Genomic DNA, 19,528 nt, shown 5'->3' on the forward strand with positions numbered 1-19,528 from the left:
CCTTCCTTATCCTTAGCCTTTCACACTAAGCTCTTCAATCCTTAGCGCAAGCACTAAGTAAATTAATTACCTTATGGTTAACTTAACAATTGGGATACGGGTTTCACCGTACTTATAATCCATCTTTCATTATATGCTAATTTTAGTCTATTAGTTCATAGCGAAGCTCAGCTGGAAGGACAGTCTAACATACTTTGTATGTAGGGCTTATACACACCTTTAGTAGTTCCCTCAAAAACCCCTGTCTTCTGCCTACCAATGGGGGAGAGAGCTTTTATACTATGGAGTTAGATTAACCTTACTCCACTAGTAGCAATAGGCGGCATGGGGGAAGAAGCACTACGATTAGGAATCGACAACATGAAAACTTTGTAAAAAAATTCTTCCTTTCTTTTCGGGATCGGAACTAACAAGAATGGTTAGGACAACAAGCATCCATCTCGTTCGTATTTTTTGATACCCGTATAACCATCGAAGGGTGTTGAGGTGACTAATTCCGGGAAATTAAGCGGCGTTGAGGACAAAGATATTGTTGGAATTATCCTTTTTATCCAGTACCAACAAACTTGATGTTAAGAAAAGATCTTTTACAGTAAGGTTGGCTAGAGATTTCTTGTAAAAACACTAGCCCTGCACAGGTGATAATGAGAGAGAATACTGGAATCTTTTTTGATTTTAATTTAATGTATTCATTTTTTTTATCATTATACACATAAAGGAGGAGCCGTATGAGATGAAAATATCACGTACGGTTCTGGAGCGGAGATTCTTTGAACTGAATGACGACCGTAACGGATGTCAGCGCAATCTGAAGGAAATTATGCAGAAGCTTTACAGAATTATTATGAGGCTATGCGACTGGAAATTGATCCCTATGATCGAAGTTATATACTTTATAACATAGGCCTTATTCACACAAGTAACGGAGAACATACAAAAGCTTTAGAATATTATTTTCGGGCACTCGAACGAAATCCGTTTTTACCCCAAGCTTTTAATAATATGGCCGTGATCTGTCATTACGTGCGACTATCTCCACTATAGAAAAAAAGGCTTTGTACATATATATCGTTCAAAACTACGATTTTTATCAGCTGTAGGAAACAAAAAAACTTCATAGAATAAAAAAGTAAAAAAAAAAATGAAGAAATAGAGATATGCCTAGATACTTTTTTCTATGGATAAAAGATCCAATTGATAGAGGAAGCGCCGTAAAGATCAATTGGCGAGGTTTTAGGCCGAGACAATAAGAACTGCTTACAACTTATATCATGATACAAAATCTATCATGATATAAGAGTTAGGAATCCACTTATGTAATAAAGTTGATACCCTACCCTAAGGTTTTGAGCAGCGGTGTAGTATCAGATCCCACAGATAGTAAGTCTTTTCTTTCTTATGAAAAATAAAAAGAAGTCTTTCTCAAAGATTCTATAGACCATAGAAATGTCATATTAGAAAGTATATGATATATGAAATTGAGATAGTTACCTTTCAGAAAATTAGAGAATGTTAATGTAGATGTGTTATTCTTCGGAAGGTAGGAGAAAAGATAAAACTATAAAAATAAAAAAAAAAAGAGATGAAACCCTTTTTTTTTTAATTTTAATCAAAATTCAAGTTTGAAACTCATGTAGTTAACCCATTCCATTTTCTTTTGGTTAATTCCAGAAAAATGGAACAATTGACTGCTGAGCCGTATGAGGCAGGAAACTCTCAAGTACGGTTCTAAGGGAAGGAATTTACTCACCTATTCCGACCGCGGAGAACAGGCCATTCGACAGGGAGATTCCGAAATTGCTGAGGCTTGGTTTGATCAAGCCGCTGAATATTGGAAACAAGCTATAGCCCTTACCCCCGGTAATTATATTGAAGCACAGAATTGGTTGAAGATCACAGGGCGTTCTTAATTTAATAAAAACACTCTTTTTTTTTAGTTCTATTTATATTATTCTATATACCCTTATATCTTAATATATATTATTTCCATATTTATTTTTATATTTCTTACTATATTTATCTTACTAAATAATCTTATTTATATATTATTATATTTAATATTTAGTTTAGAATATTTAATGCATATTTAATATAAATGTATATTTAATGTAATTAAATGTTTGTTGTCTACATCAGTCCATCCAATAAAACTGAAAATTTAGAATAATATTCTATATATCTATTATATAAATATATTAGGCTATAGTAATAGTCAATCCAAAAATTCCATTATATCCCTTCTAAAAAAATCGTTCTTTTTCGTCTCGTATTTTGTAGAGATAAATGGTATGTGGATACAGCAGAGAATTTGCCTTTTTTCTGTTATTAAAATTAAGAGTGAAACTCAAAAAAGAGAACTCAAAAAAACTAAAAAGAAATAGCAGTATGGCCTCTAGCAATGCTGATGACTGCTCACGTAATTGGAAATAGAGTGCATAATAATCTCTTCTATTAAATTATTTAATAAGACAGACATAAAATAAATTCCATCTTTGAATTTCAAATTCAAATCTGAATCCCCTAGCCTAGGTTGCACAAAAAAATTATTGAATTGAAATTCAAAGTCCAGAAGGAGTTTTAGAGGATTCAAAAAGGTCCGTTGAGCGCCTATATCTTATGTCATAATAGATTCGAACACTTGCCCCGGATTAACTTCCGGATCATAATTGTTCTAGTGAATAACTAAAGAAAAAAATTGGAATAGATAGATGGGAGATAGAAAAGAAAGAAACTCAATATAAAAATCTCTCAAAAGTTCACTAATCTTTTTTTTTTATATTGGCAGGTCTCTTTGTATGTGTTGTCCGGAAGGAGGAGGACTCAATGATTATTCGTTCGCCGGAACCAGAAGTAAAGATTTTGGTAGATAGAGATCCCATAAAAACTTCTTTCGAGGAATGGGCAAAACCCGGTCATTTCTCAAGAACAATAGCTAAGGGACCCGATACTACTACTTGGATTTGGAACCTACATGCTGATGCTCATGATTTCGATAGCCATACTAGTGATTTAGAGGAGATTTCCCAAAAAGTATTTAGTGCCCATTTCGGCCAACTCTCCATCATCTTTCTTTGGCTTAGTGGCATGTATTTCCATGGTGCTCGTTTTTCCAATTATGAAGCATGGCTAAGTGATCCAACTCACATTGGACCTAGTGCCCAAGTGGTTTGGCCAATAGTGGGCCAAGAAATATTAAATGGTGATGTTGGCGGGGGTTTCCGAGGAATACAAATAACCTCCGGTTTTTTCCAGATTTGGCGAGCATCTGGAATAACTAGTGAATTACAACTTTATTGCACCGCAATTGGTGCATTAGTATTTGCAGCCTTAATGCTTTTTGCTGGTTGGTTTCATTATCACAAAGCTGCTCCAAAATTGGCTTGGTTCCAAGATGTAGAATCTATGTTGAATCACCATTTGGCAGGATTACTAGGACTTGGATCTCTTTCTTGGGCCGGGCATCAAGTACATGTATCTTTACCAATTAACCAATTTTTAAATGCTGGAGTAGATCCAAAGGAGATTCCACTTCCTCATGAATTTATCTTGAATCGGGATCTTTTGGCTCAACTTTATCCCAGTTTTGCCGAGGGAGCAACTCCATTTTTCACCTTGAATTGGTCAAAATACGCGGATTTTCTTACTTTTCGTGGAGGATTAGATCCAGTAACTGGCGGTTTATGGCTGACTGATATTGCGCTATTTAATATTTAGTTTAGAATATTTAATGCATATTTCATTTAAATGTATATTTAATGTATTTAAATGTATATTTAATGTAATTAAATGTTTGTTGTCTACATCAGTCCATCCAATAAAACTGAAAATTTAGAATAATATTCTATATATCTATTATATAAATATATTAGGCTATAGTAATAGTCAATCCAAAAATTCCATTATATCCCTTCTAAAAAAATCGTTCTTTTTCGTCTCGTATTTTGTAGAGATAAATGGTATGTGGATACAGCAGAGAATTTGCCTTTTTTCTGTTATTCAAACTAAAAGTGAAACTCAAAAAAGAGAACTCAAAAAAACTAAAAAGAAATAGCAGTATGGCCTCTAGCAATGCTGATGACTGCTCACGTAATTGGAAATAGAGTGCATAATAATCTCTTCTATTAAATTATTTAATAATACAGACATAAAAAAAATTCCATCTTTGAATTTCAAATTCAAATCTGAATCCCCTAGCCTAGGTTGCACAAAAAAATTATTGAATTGAAATTCAAAGTCCAGAAGGAGTTTTAGAGGATTCAAAAAGGTCCGTTGAGCGCCTATATCTTATGTCATAATAGATTCGAACACTTGCCCCGGATTAACTTCCGGATCATAATTTTATATGAGGAACTACTGAACTCAATCACTTGCTGCCGTTACTCTTCAGTTTTCTGTTGAGGTCTATCCTGTGGAGGTACTCAAATTGGATCAGTGATCGATTTCTAGGTTTCGCCGTAAACCTAATTGGTTACTTCCAATTACGTAAATCAATAGTTCAAACCGCACTCAAAGGTAGGGCATTTCCCATTTTAATAGGAACTTCTGTACCAGAAATTATCAGTTCGGTTTTGATAGATATACTTTTAACCCAAATTTCATAAAAGAAAAGTCTTAAGGGCCAGCAATTTTTGTATTTTCTAGCATTCCTCTTTCATAAATAATATTCAATCCCATGGCAGAATATCGAAGTATGTCCCTTGATTGTAAAATGTCAGAAATTATTTTTAATATGGAAAAGGAGATGGTGTTTTGGTTGAATATTGATATTTGAAGTGTATTACAGTATTGTGGAACTCGTCCAACACGCCCCCCACGTGTTGCACAATACGCTGCCACGTGTCCACCACGCCCCCCACGTGTTGGCCAGAATGCTGCCACGTGTCCACCACGCCCCCCACGTGTTGGCCAGAATGCTGCCACGTGTCCACCACGCCCCCCACGTGTTGGCCAGAATGCTGCCACGTGTCCACCACGCCCCCCACGTGTTGATTTTTTACCTACAAAATCCACCTATCTGTAATTACACCAAATAATCCCATTTCCCAAAAAAAAACACCAATATCTCTTCCATATAAAAAAAAATCAGCCGTAAAATGTTGTTTGTCTTTTTTATTTCCTTTTTTTTTCCTTTCCATCGTCATCATGTCTCAAAACGAAAAACCTAGATATGCATGCATGCATAAAGCAAAAGAGTCACTAGTAAAGTACAATATAAGGTACTTGATAAGGTTACGTTCCATGCTTTTAGTTTATGACTGCGGCATGCCAATCCATACCAACATGTTCTCTACATGTATAAACCACAAAAAGAATCTATAGGTCCATAATTTGCATAAACTTTTTTGTTTTTGTAACTCCATAGGTATGTGTTGAATTCATTATGTCTAGTCACCTTCTGAGAACCCCACGCTTCTGTATATTCAATATTTTTGCATCTTTCTTATATTCTCGGACTCCAATTGGAATTAGTTGTATTTGTAGATAGAGAATTAAAAATAAGTACTTGCTTCAATGGCCAATTAATACATAGCGCAGCGGTCTGATGAAAACATCAACGAATAAGATGATATACTGAATCATATTATTTATATCAGTATTTATTTTTGTTTACTTGTATTTTGAATAAATTTGAATTTAATATAAAAAATCAATATATCCTTTCTATTAATTTTAAAATATTAAAATATTTATTTTATAATTAATTTTTTTAATTTTATTGAAAATTGGAATTTAATTATAAAAATTAAAATAATCTTTTTATTTTAAAAAGACAAATGCTATTTTAGAATTAATTATAAAAATTTATATACCCTTTGATAATTAAGGTTGTTTAATAATTTGTATTAGAAATTAAAAATTTAAATTTAATTTCAAAAAGACTAAAATGGACTCTTAATTTATTTTGAAAGGTACAAATGTCCTAAATTACTAGGTAACAAAACAAAAAATTAAACTGTAGTTATTTCTGACATTGTCATTAACAATTAGAAATATCAAAATCATAGCTCACTCTTTGTAGCTCCTAATCGATTTGTTGATAACCTCTATAACACCTGCTTCTTCATTCTTGAATATCCTTTCATTCTTTTCCAGTCAAGTATTTCAAATGATAGCACAAAACTCATCAACAGACAATAATCGGATAAACCTCTCTCACTACTAGAAAATTAGTTATTACAGACGGATATTTCCGACGAATTTTATCCTACGAAAATACAGATAGAATTTCAAAAAAATTTTTGTCGAAAAATAAAAAAAATGAATTAGCATAAATTATAGACAAAAAAAAGAATTCATCGATAATTTTATCAAAAAAATTAATTTTTTTTATAAAAAATGATTACAGACGAAAAATTCATCTATAATTAAATAGACAAAAATACTATATTTTATTAAATTATTATATACGAAATGTACTTTAAAATTTTCCGTCGGAAATATTAGAATAAGAGTTTAATTCTCGTTCCTCTCTTCATTTCTCAGAACACCCCATCCTTCGCGGGCTCCTCATCCATCCCCTCCAAATCCTTCATCGGCGGCACCTCTCTCCGTTGCACCGCCGTTGCCTGAAGCTCCATCACACCCCTTTTCTAATCTCTCCGTCACACCCGGTCACCAGTCTCTCTCTTTCATCTTCGACGCCGATTAATTTTGCCACCCTCTCGACACTGTTTTCCGTCGCTGCTCGTTGAAGCTCGTCAGCGTCGTCGCCGCTTCTACCTTTTCTTCTCGTCACCGTTGGTTCAGGTAGGCTCCGTCGTTCCTTCCGATAACATTAATTCTCTTGCCATTGTATCTGTTCTGTTCTGAAAACAATTTAGGGTTTTGTTACAGACACAGAGATGGCAAGCTTTCTGTGAAGGAACTCCAATTTGTTGAGCATTGAATTGAATCAGATTGGGTATATTTTGGAATGGACTTTGTTGAATATGCATTCTACTTGCTTGTTGTTTTGTCTATTTCTGACTTTTTGTTGTTGTTGTCTCTTTGGGGTTAGCCTCATTCTTCTGACTTTCTGATTGTATTGTATTATTCAATTTTGTTAGGTCATAGCACATGGCATCATGGCTTTGATCTTTTGGTGTAATGTGCAATCATATAATGGATCCTGATACAAATAACCATGTTGAGAAGCTGAAGGAATGGATCATATAAATTTTGAAACTATGAGTTGATTGAATCTTCTATTCATTTTGTTAAATGACATGCTGATAACTCTGCTCTGTCACAAGTAACTTCAGATGTGAAACTTAGTGGCATCATATGATAGAGGTAGATGCACTTCGAAAATATCATTAACAACTATTATTGAATAAAGTAAAACTTCTATGATTTATAGTAAATTTATAATGGATATGTGATGAGGATATGACGAAGAAGTTAATCCTTATGTGGTCCCTAGTAGCATAAAATGATATAGCTGTTCTTTAATTTAATTTTTGCTCCTGAATAACATTTTTTAATGATTGAGTTTGTCAAAGCAAGATTTGGGAGGACTACTTGATTATATCCATGTGGACAGAATTAAATCAACCAAATTATTTTTTTATGTGTCATGAGTTTTCTGTCAGTAGATTTGTGCTTGGATATGGACTAAAGATTGATGCTGTTGTTAGTCACTGCTAAATGTTCTCTAACATTTTATTTAAGGCTTGCTAAAATATTCTTTCAAATTGAAAATTACCATCTCTAGAAAATTTCGAGAACTAGGCAGGTCATCGCCATCAAGTATAGCTGCTAGGTTCTTGGTTATGAAACTTATGGGCCTATGTAAACTTCCAGTACATTGATGGCTAAATAAAGCAGTGGTTTCTGTAAAGAAAAGGAATATTAAGCTTTCTATCACTTCGATTGGCAGCAAAACATAAGGTTGATTGTCCCATTCATTTTTTCTGTGTAAAGTTTGTTAGTCTATTTATATAGATACACTAAGGCCATGTCAGCTATTGGTATTTTGGCATGATTGCTTTCCAATAATTTTCATTAGACTCATTTGTAAATTTTCCCCAATTCATCTTCCTTACCTTCCCTCGTTTTTGCATGCAAGTGAATTTCTTTTCAGTTGAAGTGATAAATTAATTTTAAATTTTTGGTTCACTGGGAATTGACTTGCTTGTATTATTGTTGTTCTGCAGGTTTTGTTGTTAATGAGAAACCTCACTGTCAACTTGTCTAGCCCTGAATTTGAGCCGTTTTATTTATTGCAGTATTATTCTCTCTTCTGTGATTTGGAAGTTGTAGAAGTAGTTAGGTGATATGTTAAGATAGAATATTGAAAGGTTCCTTTTTTTCTCCTTCTGTTTTATGACCTTCTTTTCAGCTTAAATATTAATAGAAAATAAAATTAACTTTGTCTATGACCTACTTGGCTGAGGAGTGAGGAGCAGATACTCCGGGATGATATCAAGTTTGGTGGAAAAGCCCAAACAGCTTTTCATGAAAGATATCAGGTTAGTGCACTGATTGATTCTATGAATTTGTCAAATAGGAATTGGTTACTGACCTGGTTATTTTGGTGGCAAGATGCTGCCCAAGTATAATGCCACTGCCACGTTAAGGTTGGTTTCAAATTAATAAGGAACATGATTTATTTCCTTTTTTCTTTTCAAAGGTGTTTTTCTTTTTGGTATATATACTGCAAATGAATTTGATTTTCACTTTTTGGGTCTATTTGGTTTATGCTTTTATTTTCTGTTTGGTATAATAGGTATTCATTTCATGCAAAGATTGCAAATGCTGATTAGTTTTGTTGGCTTATATGATTTGGCAGGTCTCAAGACAAACCTCTGGCTGCAATGCAATTTTGTTTACTTCAAGTATTAAAATAATGAAAAGTTTTTCTCCTTGAAAAGTTGAAATTTTGGACAGAATTTTTCTATATGAAGGCACTGAAGAGGCATATCAATTGTGTTTAGAAAATGGTGAGTGTTACGAAAACCAAAAAGAAAAATAAAATTCATTTTAACCTCCCATGATGGTTTGCATGTAAGAGAGAGAGAGAGAGAGAGAGAGAGAGAGAAAGAGAGAGAGAGAGAGAGAGAGAGAGGGGTGTATCAATGATTTAGCTCACTATAAAGTTGTAAAACAATCTCTTAGAAGTTCATCATAAATTGTTCTTCCTTACACTCTAAAGTCTTATATTGCAATAGGACTACTGACAAGGATCACACTGGTTTACTTGCAATCTTCTCTAATGCCATGGGTGTTTATTAGATATTTGTTAGCTAAACTCATCATATTATTGCTTGGAAGACATCTATGGAGATGACGAAAATACGTGATGAACTGAATGAGAAAGTATCAGAAATAAAGCGACTACAAATTGAGTTAACTAGAAGGGAAAGTGACGTAGCAGGTGAGGCAGTGGATAGCTTGAAAAGACTTGTCAAAACCTTAGAGAAGGAAAATGCCACTCTTAAGGTTAGTAGATTTGTCACCTTCTGTCCCCTAAATTTATTGCTTATCAGTAAAAGACTTATATTTTTTAGTTGTGAATTTGTGATATTTACCTCTAAAATGCACTCTACTGTAACCCATTGTTCTCATTTTTTGTTAGATGAAAAAGAATGAAATTGAGGCTGCTCTTGAAACAAGCAGGAAGTCTTTTGCGGCTAATGTCCTTTCCAGTGCTTCTCAGGTACAGGTCAAGCATTCAAGGGATATCAGTTATGTTAACAATATAATGGCTTTTTGATAATGTAAATAATTACTTTTTGGAATGCCGGCATTCACTTTTTATAACAGATGTCAGATCCTTCCAAAAGTTTTCCAGAAAAGGAAGTAATGAAAAGATCCATTACAAAAGCTAGATAAAGATTTGATGGATACACAGCAAGAAAAGGAGAAAGCAGTACATGAATTGACCCGCCTTAAACAACATTTGTTGGAAAAGGTTTCATCCTTCATGGTTTATTTTCTAAAAGCGGAACCAATAATAATAAAGCATGATATTCAAGATAGAGTAGATTTACTATATTAATCCTGTTGCGATATGAAAGACGTTTTCCATGCTGCTTGTCATTAGGAAGCTGAAGAATCAGAAAAAATAGACGAAGACATCAAAACTATTGAAGATCTAAGGCAAAGCAATGATTATTTAAGGGCTCAAGTATCAAATCTTGAGAGAACCCTGAAGCAGGCAGTTTTAAGTCAGGAAGAACTGAAGATGGCAAACAACAGCGAAGTTCTCAAGTCTAGAGAAATCATCGACGACCTGGACAAGAAGCTTTCAAACTGTATCGGCACAATAGATGCTAAGAATCATGAACTTTTGAATCTACAGACCGCTCTTGGGCAGTACTATGCTAAAATTGAAGCCAAGGTAGAAAAATATGTCACTGTTTTCTCTTTATTATTATTTACAGTAACAAAATTAACTTAGAATACCCAAGTTGTTACACTTCCCTCTATGGAGAGGCTCATATATTTTTTGTCCTCAGGAACATTTAGAACGAGAGTTGGTTCGTGCAAGAGAAGAAACAACTAGGCTTACTCAACTTCTGAGAGTATGATTCTCTTTCTTACTCTCTAAATATTCTATATATAGTTCAAGTGATACACAAATTAAGTTTATATGGAATAATATTAGAATTTTTTTTATTTCTTTTTTTTTCATTCAGTACCGTAAAATTTTTATGTGATGTAACTTCTAAGTGATTTACACTAGTCTGGCATTTATTATATTTTCTCAACGGAAAAAGATAAGTGAACTTGTGGTGTCTGATTTGGTAACAAGACGATTAAATTTTTATTTCCATGATCAAGATGCCGAAAATAAAGTAGATGTATCTAGGATTGAGAATGAAAAAGTTTTAGCCCAGCTTGCGCATTCTGAGAAGGTACAAACTGAATGGAGAAGCAGAGTAGTTAAACTTGAGGAAGACAATTCCAAAGTTAGGCGAGCTCTTGAGCAAAGTATGGTGCAACTAAATAGAATGTCTCTGGATTCAGATTATCTTGTTGACAAGTTAGCTTGTTTCTGTCCTTTTTTCCATTCAAAGAAATGTGGTCATTCACAATAAAATTTTTGTTTTTAAAAACTCACTTGACAAAAAATTACCAAATTTTAAAGATGAAAAGATCTAATTTTTTTAATAATGATTGCAAAAATTTGCATCAAAACTTGATCTCTAAAGTCAATTTTTTTGTTTGTCATGAATCATTTCTCATATGAATAGATTTGTGTATTTTAACATGCCATTCTATGCTAGAGTTTCTTTGAACTTGAAGTGCAAAAAACTACAAACTACGACTCATGATAGCTATCTCAAAAATCAAATTAAAGATACAGTATAGTGCGATGGCATTTTGGTTACCCTGATTTTAGGGGCAAGCAATTGGACGCTATTCAAGCTGTTCTCTCAGGTTCATTTTTGTAAAACTCTCTCCTTTTTTATTTTTTAGTTTCTGTTACTGTTTGGTTGCTGAGAAATCATAGGAAATTGAATTCTGTATTTTTTATAGGTCTCACTTTTCAGTTTGATTGGTTAAATTAGCTTGACACTTTTCTTTTAATAATGTTTTGGTTGCAAATATAGAAAGAAGTAAAGAACATGAAGCAAGTTTTATATCAATGTCTTACTCTGATAAAAGGTTTGGATATGAAAGAAAAGAAATTAGAAAATGATCTAAAATCATGAACTCATGTTCTTTGAATTTGGTAAATGGATAAGTTGGGAGTTTCATTTTTTGATGGAATGCCAATTACCTTCCCACCCCCTGTTTTGGTGCAGGAAGAGATTGTTTTTGTCTTATGCCTACTGGAGGAGGCAAGTCGATGTGTTATCAGATTCCTACACTGGCCAAAACAGGAATTGTGCTTGTTGTTTGTCCTTTAATAGGTGAATCATGTTCATATTTCCTAATATATACAGTTGTGCATCTTTCTTGAGCTGAATTCTGTGTGGTAATTCACTTGGTTTTTGCATGCTAGGCATAATTGTGATTTCTGACTTTTGTTCTGTTGACAGCCTTAATGGTAGGCATATTTCCAGCTTGATCCATTTTATTTTACATTTTTTTTGCTATATTTAATTTCTAAGTTGGGGCTTTGCTCATTTGTTCTTTCTGCATGTCAGGAAAACCAAGTAATGGCATTAAAAGAGAAAGGTATTGATGCTGAATTTCTCTCCTCAACAATATCATCATCAGTATCTATATAAATATGAGTGTCTTCTCTAATTCAGGCTTATTTTCTAAAAGTGGAACCATTGAAATATTGACATTTCTCAATCTTACATGATGTTATCTTTTTCCCCCTGCAGACTCAACAGATCCCTGATGGAACCATTGAAATCAATGCCGCCATGCTTGGCTGCTTTGAAACACATATCTTAGACAGCGGTGACATTGGCTTTGCTGTCAAGGGTTAGTTTTCTGTTTTCATATGCAACCATGCTTATACATTGTCCCTGTTTGGTTTGTATATTATAGGTGCTGATCGTTTACTCAGACATTTACATGCAAAAGGTGTTCCGATTACCTTGGCAACTGGGTATGTTTTTTTTTTATTCTTGTCGTTTTTGTTTTGATGTATAAAGAAGAGATTGTTTTCTATCATGCATCTATTTGGAAGGAATTTTTTTTATGAAGTTGTATTGAAATTTAATGTACAGTTCTCACAAGTGACACTTTGAATTGAAAACTCAAAGACATGGTGATTGCCACCAACGCTGCTAAACATCACCAAGAAATCCTTGCTCGTTCGCTGCATCTTCAACGTTAGCTCCATCTTCAACTTTTTTATTCTTCTTTAGTTTATTTAATTATTTTATCTCAGCTGTGAGTGAAACACCTTGGAGAACCCTTGTCTTTCTTTAATTTTGTTCGCTTATGTCTTTCGCTTTGGACAATATTTATTTTTTCCTCTTCTGATAAATAAAATAAATTGGATGTCTTTGGAAAAAAAAAGAAATCGGGAGTATAAGAGACTCCAAATCCTAATTATAATTATATATCACAGAATTATTATTTTTAAAATTATATTACTAATTTATTAATTGTGTTCCAATTTTTATGAATATTCTTTGTTTTCAACTACATTATTTTTTTATTTATATACTTAAAATTACATTGCAGACTATTCACTTATTTTCATAATAAATAATATTTTTAAATTTAAATAATTTATTAATTAATTCATACTTATTATCACATACATTTAAGCATTTATCGAAAGAATATTAAAATAATGATATCATAACGTTAAAAAGAAAAAGTGATTTGGGAAAATATTGTATGAGAAACTTTTTCAGAAGATCACTTATTATAATTTAAGAGCACAACAATAGTTGCCTCTCATTACTTGTAGATGAGTTTCTTTTAAGATCACAAAAGAAAAGTAAGGTCATTTGAATAAAAATTAGAAAAGAACCATCCAGAGTAAAATAGAGTGAAAAAGACAAATAGGTTCATAGCCAATTTATTGTTAAAATGATGTCATTTTGTCTCGGTGAACATAAATAAATAGGCCATGCATTAACCAATTTAACAGTGATATCAAGGCACTATAATGTGCCAACTAAAACAATTTTAAATTCTAAATTTCTAAAACAAATTAAACAATTTTTTTTTTGTTTAATTAAACAATATTAATCCTAAAATAGCATTTTAGTCTTTAAAATTAATCTTAAACAGGGTATTTTTGTCTTTTAAAATAAAATTCAAATTTCTACATTCTAATTCATTTAAACAATATTAGTTCTAAAGGAGTATTTTAGTTTTTTATAATTAATATTGAAAGGGATGTTTTAGTCTTTTAAAATGAACTAAACTAGTATTTTTAGACTTTTTAATCACAAAAAGTTATTTTTATTTTTTTAAATTTTTCTTAAAGAAAATTGTTAGTCTTTTCAAAATTGATGTTAAAAGGGTATTTTAGTCTCAAAATTAACTGAAAGGATATTTTAGTTATTTTATAATAAAATTTTTAATTTGAAATATAATAAAAAAATTATTAACCTTAAAATATTATTTTAATCTTTTAAAATTAAATGAAAAAATGTTTACATTAAATAATATATTTAAAATTATATATAATAAATACTAATACAGATAGTATATTCAAATGTCATCTTTTTATTCGTCTATATTTTTCATCGTATCAATATGTATTAGTTAACTACTGTTGATTTATTAAGTATTAACTAGAAATTTGAGTTTCGGGTCTTTAAGATGAAATCGTTACAATACAAGATTGCTCCTTTATGGATCTTTTAATTTGAGCGAGTTAGATTTTTTAGTATGACCTTGATATTAGTAGTTCGATTTTTTTTTTAGAAATAACAAAACAAAAAAAAAAACAAGAAAAAGAAATTCTGGTTGAAACTTCACATAAGGTCCACCAATTATTTGTATCATCTTCTCCCCAAGTATAGAGCAAGACAACAAACGAGGGGCCATCTTAATATAATGCAAAATTAATTAAATCATAGACCAAAAGACAGAAAATTCACCTATGAGGTTTTCCGTAGACCCCTATTGTTAACAATGTTCTTGGTAGTGGTAGCAACCTGAAGTAATCTAGATCTGTGTTTGCTCTTCCTAGTGCAGAAAGAATCAAACACCATTTCATAATGTAACTGGCAAGCTTATTAAATATATATTTTAAATTATGCAAGGTTTGAAATATGGAGTATGGTGTTGGCATGTCCTAGGGTCTACCGTTTTCCTTGATTTGTTTACATGTGTTTGGTTTATTTTTTCTTTAACGTAAACCTGAGGATATCTTGGCCAATAGGTTGGTCTTTAAATGGATGTGGAAAACGAGGTTTTGGCTTCATCATTATGTGTTTACGGGGAGTCGGGGACAACAGCGATAATCCAGCAATATACCTGATCCAATGAAATGTATCAGTTATTTTGTTAATATTTGATCAATTTTAAATATTAAAATAAAATTAAATTCTAAACTATAATTTCTAAATTTTAAATTTAAATAGTATAAAAATAAAATATTAATCTAAAATATTAACTAATATTAATAAAAACTATTAATTTTGAATATTTTTCTAACAATCCTACTATACATACAAGTCTTTTTAACAAACAAATCCAAACAAGTTAACTCTAATCCAGCAAAATCCACTTACATAACGCGCGTGTGAAATCACATCATTCCTCCTCCAACGTTTGTATCGCGCATTGTTCCTTCTCTTCCTTCTCCTCCCTCCTCCTTTTTCTTCGCGTTTCTTCTTTTTCTTCGCGTTTCTTCTTTTTCTTCGTCATTCTTTTTATTGTTGTTGTTGTTGCATTTTTTCTCCTCATCTTTCTATTAATTTTGCAACATTATGTATTTTTTTGTTTAATTTTTTTCTCCCAAGAAGAATAATGAGAAAATAAAATAAAAAGATGAAGAAGAAGAAGAAGCAGCAGATGAAGAGGAGGCCGGAGTTTTGAATTATGCATAACTTATCAGTACAAATACAATGAAATATTTTAGCAATTCACATAAATATCTTAGTTTTACACCAAAATTTGTTACAAATACATAAAAATATTTTCTTTAATGCTGCATTTTTTTTCTTCTTTTCCTTATTTCTTTCTTTCTTTCAGTTGAATGAATATAAGTTCATCCTCTTCCAAGTAATTTTATAGCATCATGTATTTTTTTTCTTTATTTGATTTTTTTGTTCTTATTCTTGTTAAGAGAGTAAAATAAGAAGAAGAAGAAGAAGAAGAAGAAGAAGAAGAAGAAGAAGAAGAAGAAGAAGAAGAAGAAGAAGAAGAAGAAGAAGAAGAAGAAGAAGAAGAAGAAGAAGAAGAAGAAGAAGAAGAAGAAGAAGAAGAAGAAGAAGAAGAAGAAGAAGAAGAAGAAGAAGAAGAAGAAGAAGAAGAAGAAGAAGAAGAAGAAGAAGAAGATGATGATGATGATGATGATGATGATGATGATGATGATGATGATGATGATGATGATGAGGAGGAGGAGTTTTGAGTTATGCGGAATTTATCCGAAAACAGCATCGAAACTTTTTAATCGTGATACAGAAATTTCTCAATTTTGACACTGAAATTTATTAATCGTGACAGAGATTCGAGGAGGAGGAGTTTTAGATTGTGCAGAATTTATTAGAAAAATAATATCAATATTTTTTAACTGTGACACAAAATTTTTTAATTTTGATGCTAAAATTTTTTAAGCGTGACATAAAAATTTGTTAATCATGTCATTTTTAACTAAATGATATACTTTTTTATCATTGAACTAGTTAGATGATAATGAATTTATATAAAAGAGGTTTAATTATTTTTATATTATTTATAATAAATTGATGTATTTTTTTGTTTTAAAATATATTTAAATGTATTTTTTTAGTTAAATGAGTTAAGGTTTTGGAGTTATAATTTTTAAAAATCTTTTGTATTATTTATCAAAAATTTGTGTTATTTTTAATTAAATAATATGTTTTGTTATTACTGAATTGATCGTATAACATTAGAAAAAATAAATTATACAGAATTTAATAAAAAATAACACTAAAATTTCTTAGGCCTGACACAGTTTCCTAGCTTTTCCACAAAACACCAATTAACGTGGAAAGTGAGAGAAAAAAGTACAAAGAACCTGGATATATTTCCTATGTACTCAACTATCTTTTTTTCCCCCTTCATATCCATTGAGTTTAAGCCATCTACATATGCAAGAGAGAAAGTGTGAGATTGAGAACATGGAAGAAAGTAAAGGAAGAGTGTGTGTGACTGGAGGCACAGGGTTTATAGGTTCATGGATCATCAAGAACCTCCTTCAACATGGTTACTCTGTTAATACCACTCTCAGATCCAACCCAGGTACAAAGTAGAACATAATTTCCTCTATGTTATCTTCTTTCAATATTTCTTATGTGTTTCTGATGATCTAATTAGTGGTATTAAACTCTTAATTACTACAAACTAACTACATAGGATCTGATATCTGAATTGGAAGCCTTCAAGTATTTTAAGAATATTTACTTGTTTTGTGAACTTAATTTTACTATACAATTTTGAATCGAAAGCCTATGATCATTATTCTTTGCCAAAACATTCTTTTTCTGTTTTGAATATTTCATAAATTAAAAAGTAAAAACAATAATTTTTTTTTATTTTCTATGTTTTCTTTTATAAAATTCCAAAAATAGAATTTACTATTATTGAAAATAAAAGCTAAATAGACCTTTGTTGATTATCAGAATTCTTATTATAACTAAAGGTATTTAGCAAGGACTATTATTTTCAATTTATTTATCTCACTTTGAACTAAAATATTAACTTTGCTTATCTTTTAAACAATAAAGCAGAACACAAGAGAGACATTAGCTTTCTTACTAATTTGCCTGGAGCATCACAAAATCTTCAAATTCTGAGTGCTGATCTCAGCAATCCAGAAAGTTTCGGTGCAGCCATTGAAGGGTGCATTGGAGTTTTCCATGTTGCAAGCCCAATGGAATTTGAATTAAAAGAACCTGAAGAAGTTATGATAAAAAGAACCACTGATGGAGCAGTAGGAATTCTCAAGGCATGTCTCAATTCCAAAACTCTGAAGAGAGTAATCTATACTTCAAGTTCCTCTGCTGTTTTGTACCATAACAGTGGCAAAGATGATAATGAAGAAGTTGTGTTGGATGAGAGTTTTTGGAATGATGTGGATTACCTTAGAGCATCAAAGATGAATGGTTGGTTGTATTATGTTTCTAAGACACTCACAGAAAAAATTATTAATTGACTATTCTTATGATTAACATTTTGCTTATTTCAACCCTTTAATTTTAACACTTAGCTTGAAATATCAGAAAAATTTTATTCAAAAGTTAATACATGTTTATTTGTTATTAAATTTGATATTTTATAGATATTAAATAATACTCTATGTTTTGAGTGTTTTGAAAGATTTTAATTAGAAGACAATAGTTAACGAAGATGACATTAGCTGCAAATGCATCTTACTCATATCTCAGTTAGTAGAAGTGATACTAACCTCACATGTTAGCCATACATTAGATTTATTAATTTGTTCTTACATACTAATAAAAAGGGTTATTTATAGAAGTGGAACCACCTAGTATGTAATACTAAATTCTAAACTAGAATTCTCTTTTTTTATGGATATTGAATTTATGATTTATTTTTATATAATTTATATTCTTTCATGTGAATTATATATATATTATTATTCATTGAGTTACAAAATTTATTCTCTCATATTTTTATATTTTTCAGATATAGATATAAATTAGAGTTCTAATCATTTTGTCCCTCAGTAGAGATTGATTTTTGGTTAAACTCTTAACTTTAGTTCTATTTTATGCTCCATATATCAGTAATATAAAATAAATTATATTTGAAATGATGCATTTTGAAAAGAATTATTATTTACTAAGCTATATATGGTTGATAGACTTACTAGAAAATTTTGTTCCTAAGCGCGGGTTACTATCTAAATTGGAATGTGACAAAGTTAATTAGTATCAGATTTTAGATTTTTTTGTGTTGTATGGAGCAAATATTTTTTTTTGTGAGATGACGATTGTGCAAATAATTATTGGCTCATTTTCATGAGCGTGATACTACCAAAAGCCTATAGGAAGTGAAACTCAAATCTGCCGTTGATAAATTTTTTTTCCCTTCTCTAAATCTTTGTCCAATCATTTTCCTATTCCTTAGATGAAACATGCTACCTAAATTACGTGATGGATTCATTCATACTCCTAATATTACAACATATAAAAAGATTAATGATTAAAATATTTTTTTTATTGTTAATGTTTGGAATAAGTCTTATTTATTATATCCTTAACATTTAAATTATTTTTTTTGTATCTCTAACGTTTGTAAAAATAATTTAATATTATTCAATCATCAATTATATATTATGAACTTTAGTTGGAGTTCTGAACATCTCTTAATTTCTTGAAGTTAGAATACAAATACTAGAGACAGAATTGATATTCACTCTGGATAATAATTCATCAAAAATTAAAATTAATCTTAATAATATTTACATAATTCACTTTTTAAGGATATAAACATAAATAGTGGGTATAATATATATTAAAATTGAACACATCTAAGTGAGACCTAATTAAGAATAAATACAATCAAATGAGAATAATTAAAAAATACAATCTAATCTATTAATATAATTGAATTTAAGATAACATTGATTATTGAATCACTTTTATAAATATTATGTTAAGAATATAAATAAAACGATTTAAATGTTAAAAATACAAATAGAACTTATCTCAAATATTAGAGATAAAAACGATAATTTACTCTAAAATTAACCCTTTTAAATTACAAAAATTTAAGAGACAAAGAATAACTACTAGACTGATAAGGAAAGTACTCCAACAAAGAGGAGCCCCATGAGAATATAACTCAGACAGATATAATTTTAGAAGAAATATAAGAAAATTTAATATGGAGCCATTTAGATAAAGATGTCAAAAATATTTGTTTTTAAAGATATTTTTTAAAAATTAAAATTTAATACATATAATCAATTAAATTATATTATTTTTATTAAAATTAAACCGAACAAATCAGTTTAACA

At 30.8% G+C, this 19,528-nt stretch overlaps 2 protein-coding genes and 2 long non-coding RNA genes across 10 annotated transcripts in view; 3 read left to right on the forward strand and 1 right to left on the reverse strand.

The window, feature by feature from the left end:
- LOC127744606 (NADH dehydrogenase [ubiquinone] iron-sulfur protein 3) overlaps nt 1-209 on the reverse strand; it is a 2,035-nt gene extending 1,826 nt beyond the window's left edge. The window contains exon 1 of the mRNA XM_052256750.1: nt 1-209. This exon is cut by the window's left edge and continues 1,826 nt beyond it. The gene's annotated coding sequence lies outside the window, so the exon portion shown is untranslated.
- A 6,236-nt stretch (nt 210-6,445) lies between these two features.
- Nucleotides 6,446-8,767, forward strand: LOC107466744 (uncharacterized). The gene is made up of 4 exons (XR_001587783.3): nt 6,446-6,747; nt 6,835-6,901; nt 7,047-7,272; nt 8,136-8,767. It is a non-coding gene; the product is annotated as an uncharacterized LOC107466744 (long non-coding RNA).
- Nucleotides 8,768-9,077: 310 nt separating this feature from the next.
- Nucleotides 9,078-12,927, forward strand: LOC107466746 (uncharacterized). Of its 7 annotated transcripts, none has more exons than XR_008005581.1 (10): nt 9,078-9,420; nt 9,557-9,637; nt 9,745-9,892; nt 10,025-10,321; nt 10,440-11,364; nt 11,733-11,977; nt 12,078-12,108; nt 12,264-12,342; nt 12,433-12,493; nt 12,615-12,927. It is a non-coding gene; the product is annotated as an uncharacterized LOC107466746 (long non-coding RNA). The 7 variants fall into 7 exon arrangements; XR_008005583.1 differs by having other exon boundaries at nt 9,079-9,420; nt 11,733-11,840; nt 12,615-12,925; XR_008005582.1 differs by having other exon boundaries at nt 9,080-9,420; nt 10,440-10,966; nt 11,327-11,364; nt 12,264-12,493; nt 12,615-12,925.
- A 3,611-nt stretch (nt 12,928-16,538) lies between these two features.
- LOC107466743 (vestitone reductase-like) lies at nt 16,539-17,698 on the forward strand. The gene is made up of 2 exons (XM_016085753.3): nt 16,539-16,785; nt 17,274-17,698. The coding sequence occupies exons 1-2, from the start codon at nt 16,635-16,637 to the stop codon at nt 17,696-17,698; spliced, it is 576 nt and encodes a 191-aa protein (XP_015941239.2). The 5' UTR covers nt 16,539-16,634.
- Nucleotides 17,699-19,528: the final 1,830 nt, after the last annotated feature.

Source organism: Arachis duranensis, unplaced genomic scaffold (genome assembly GCF_000817695.3).
Source record: "Arachis duranensis cultivar V14167 unplaced genomic scaffold, aradu.V14167.gnm2.J7QH unplaced_Scaffold_65126, whole genome shotgun sequence".
Classification (NCBI taxonomy): Eukaryota; Viridiplantae; Streptophyta; class Magnoliopsida; order Fabales; family Fabaceae; genus Arachis; species Arachis duranensis.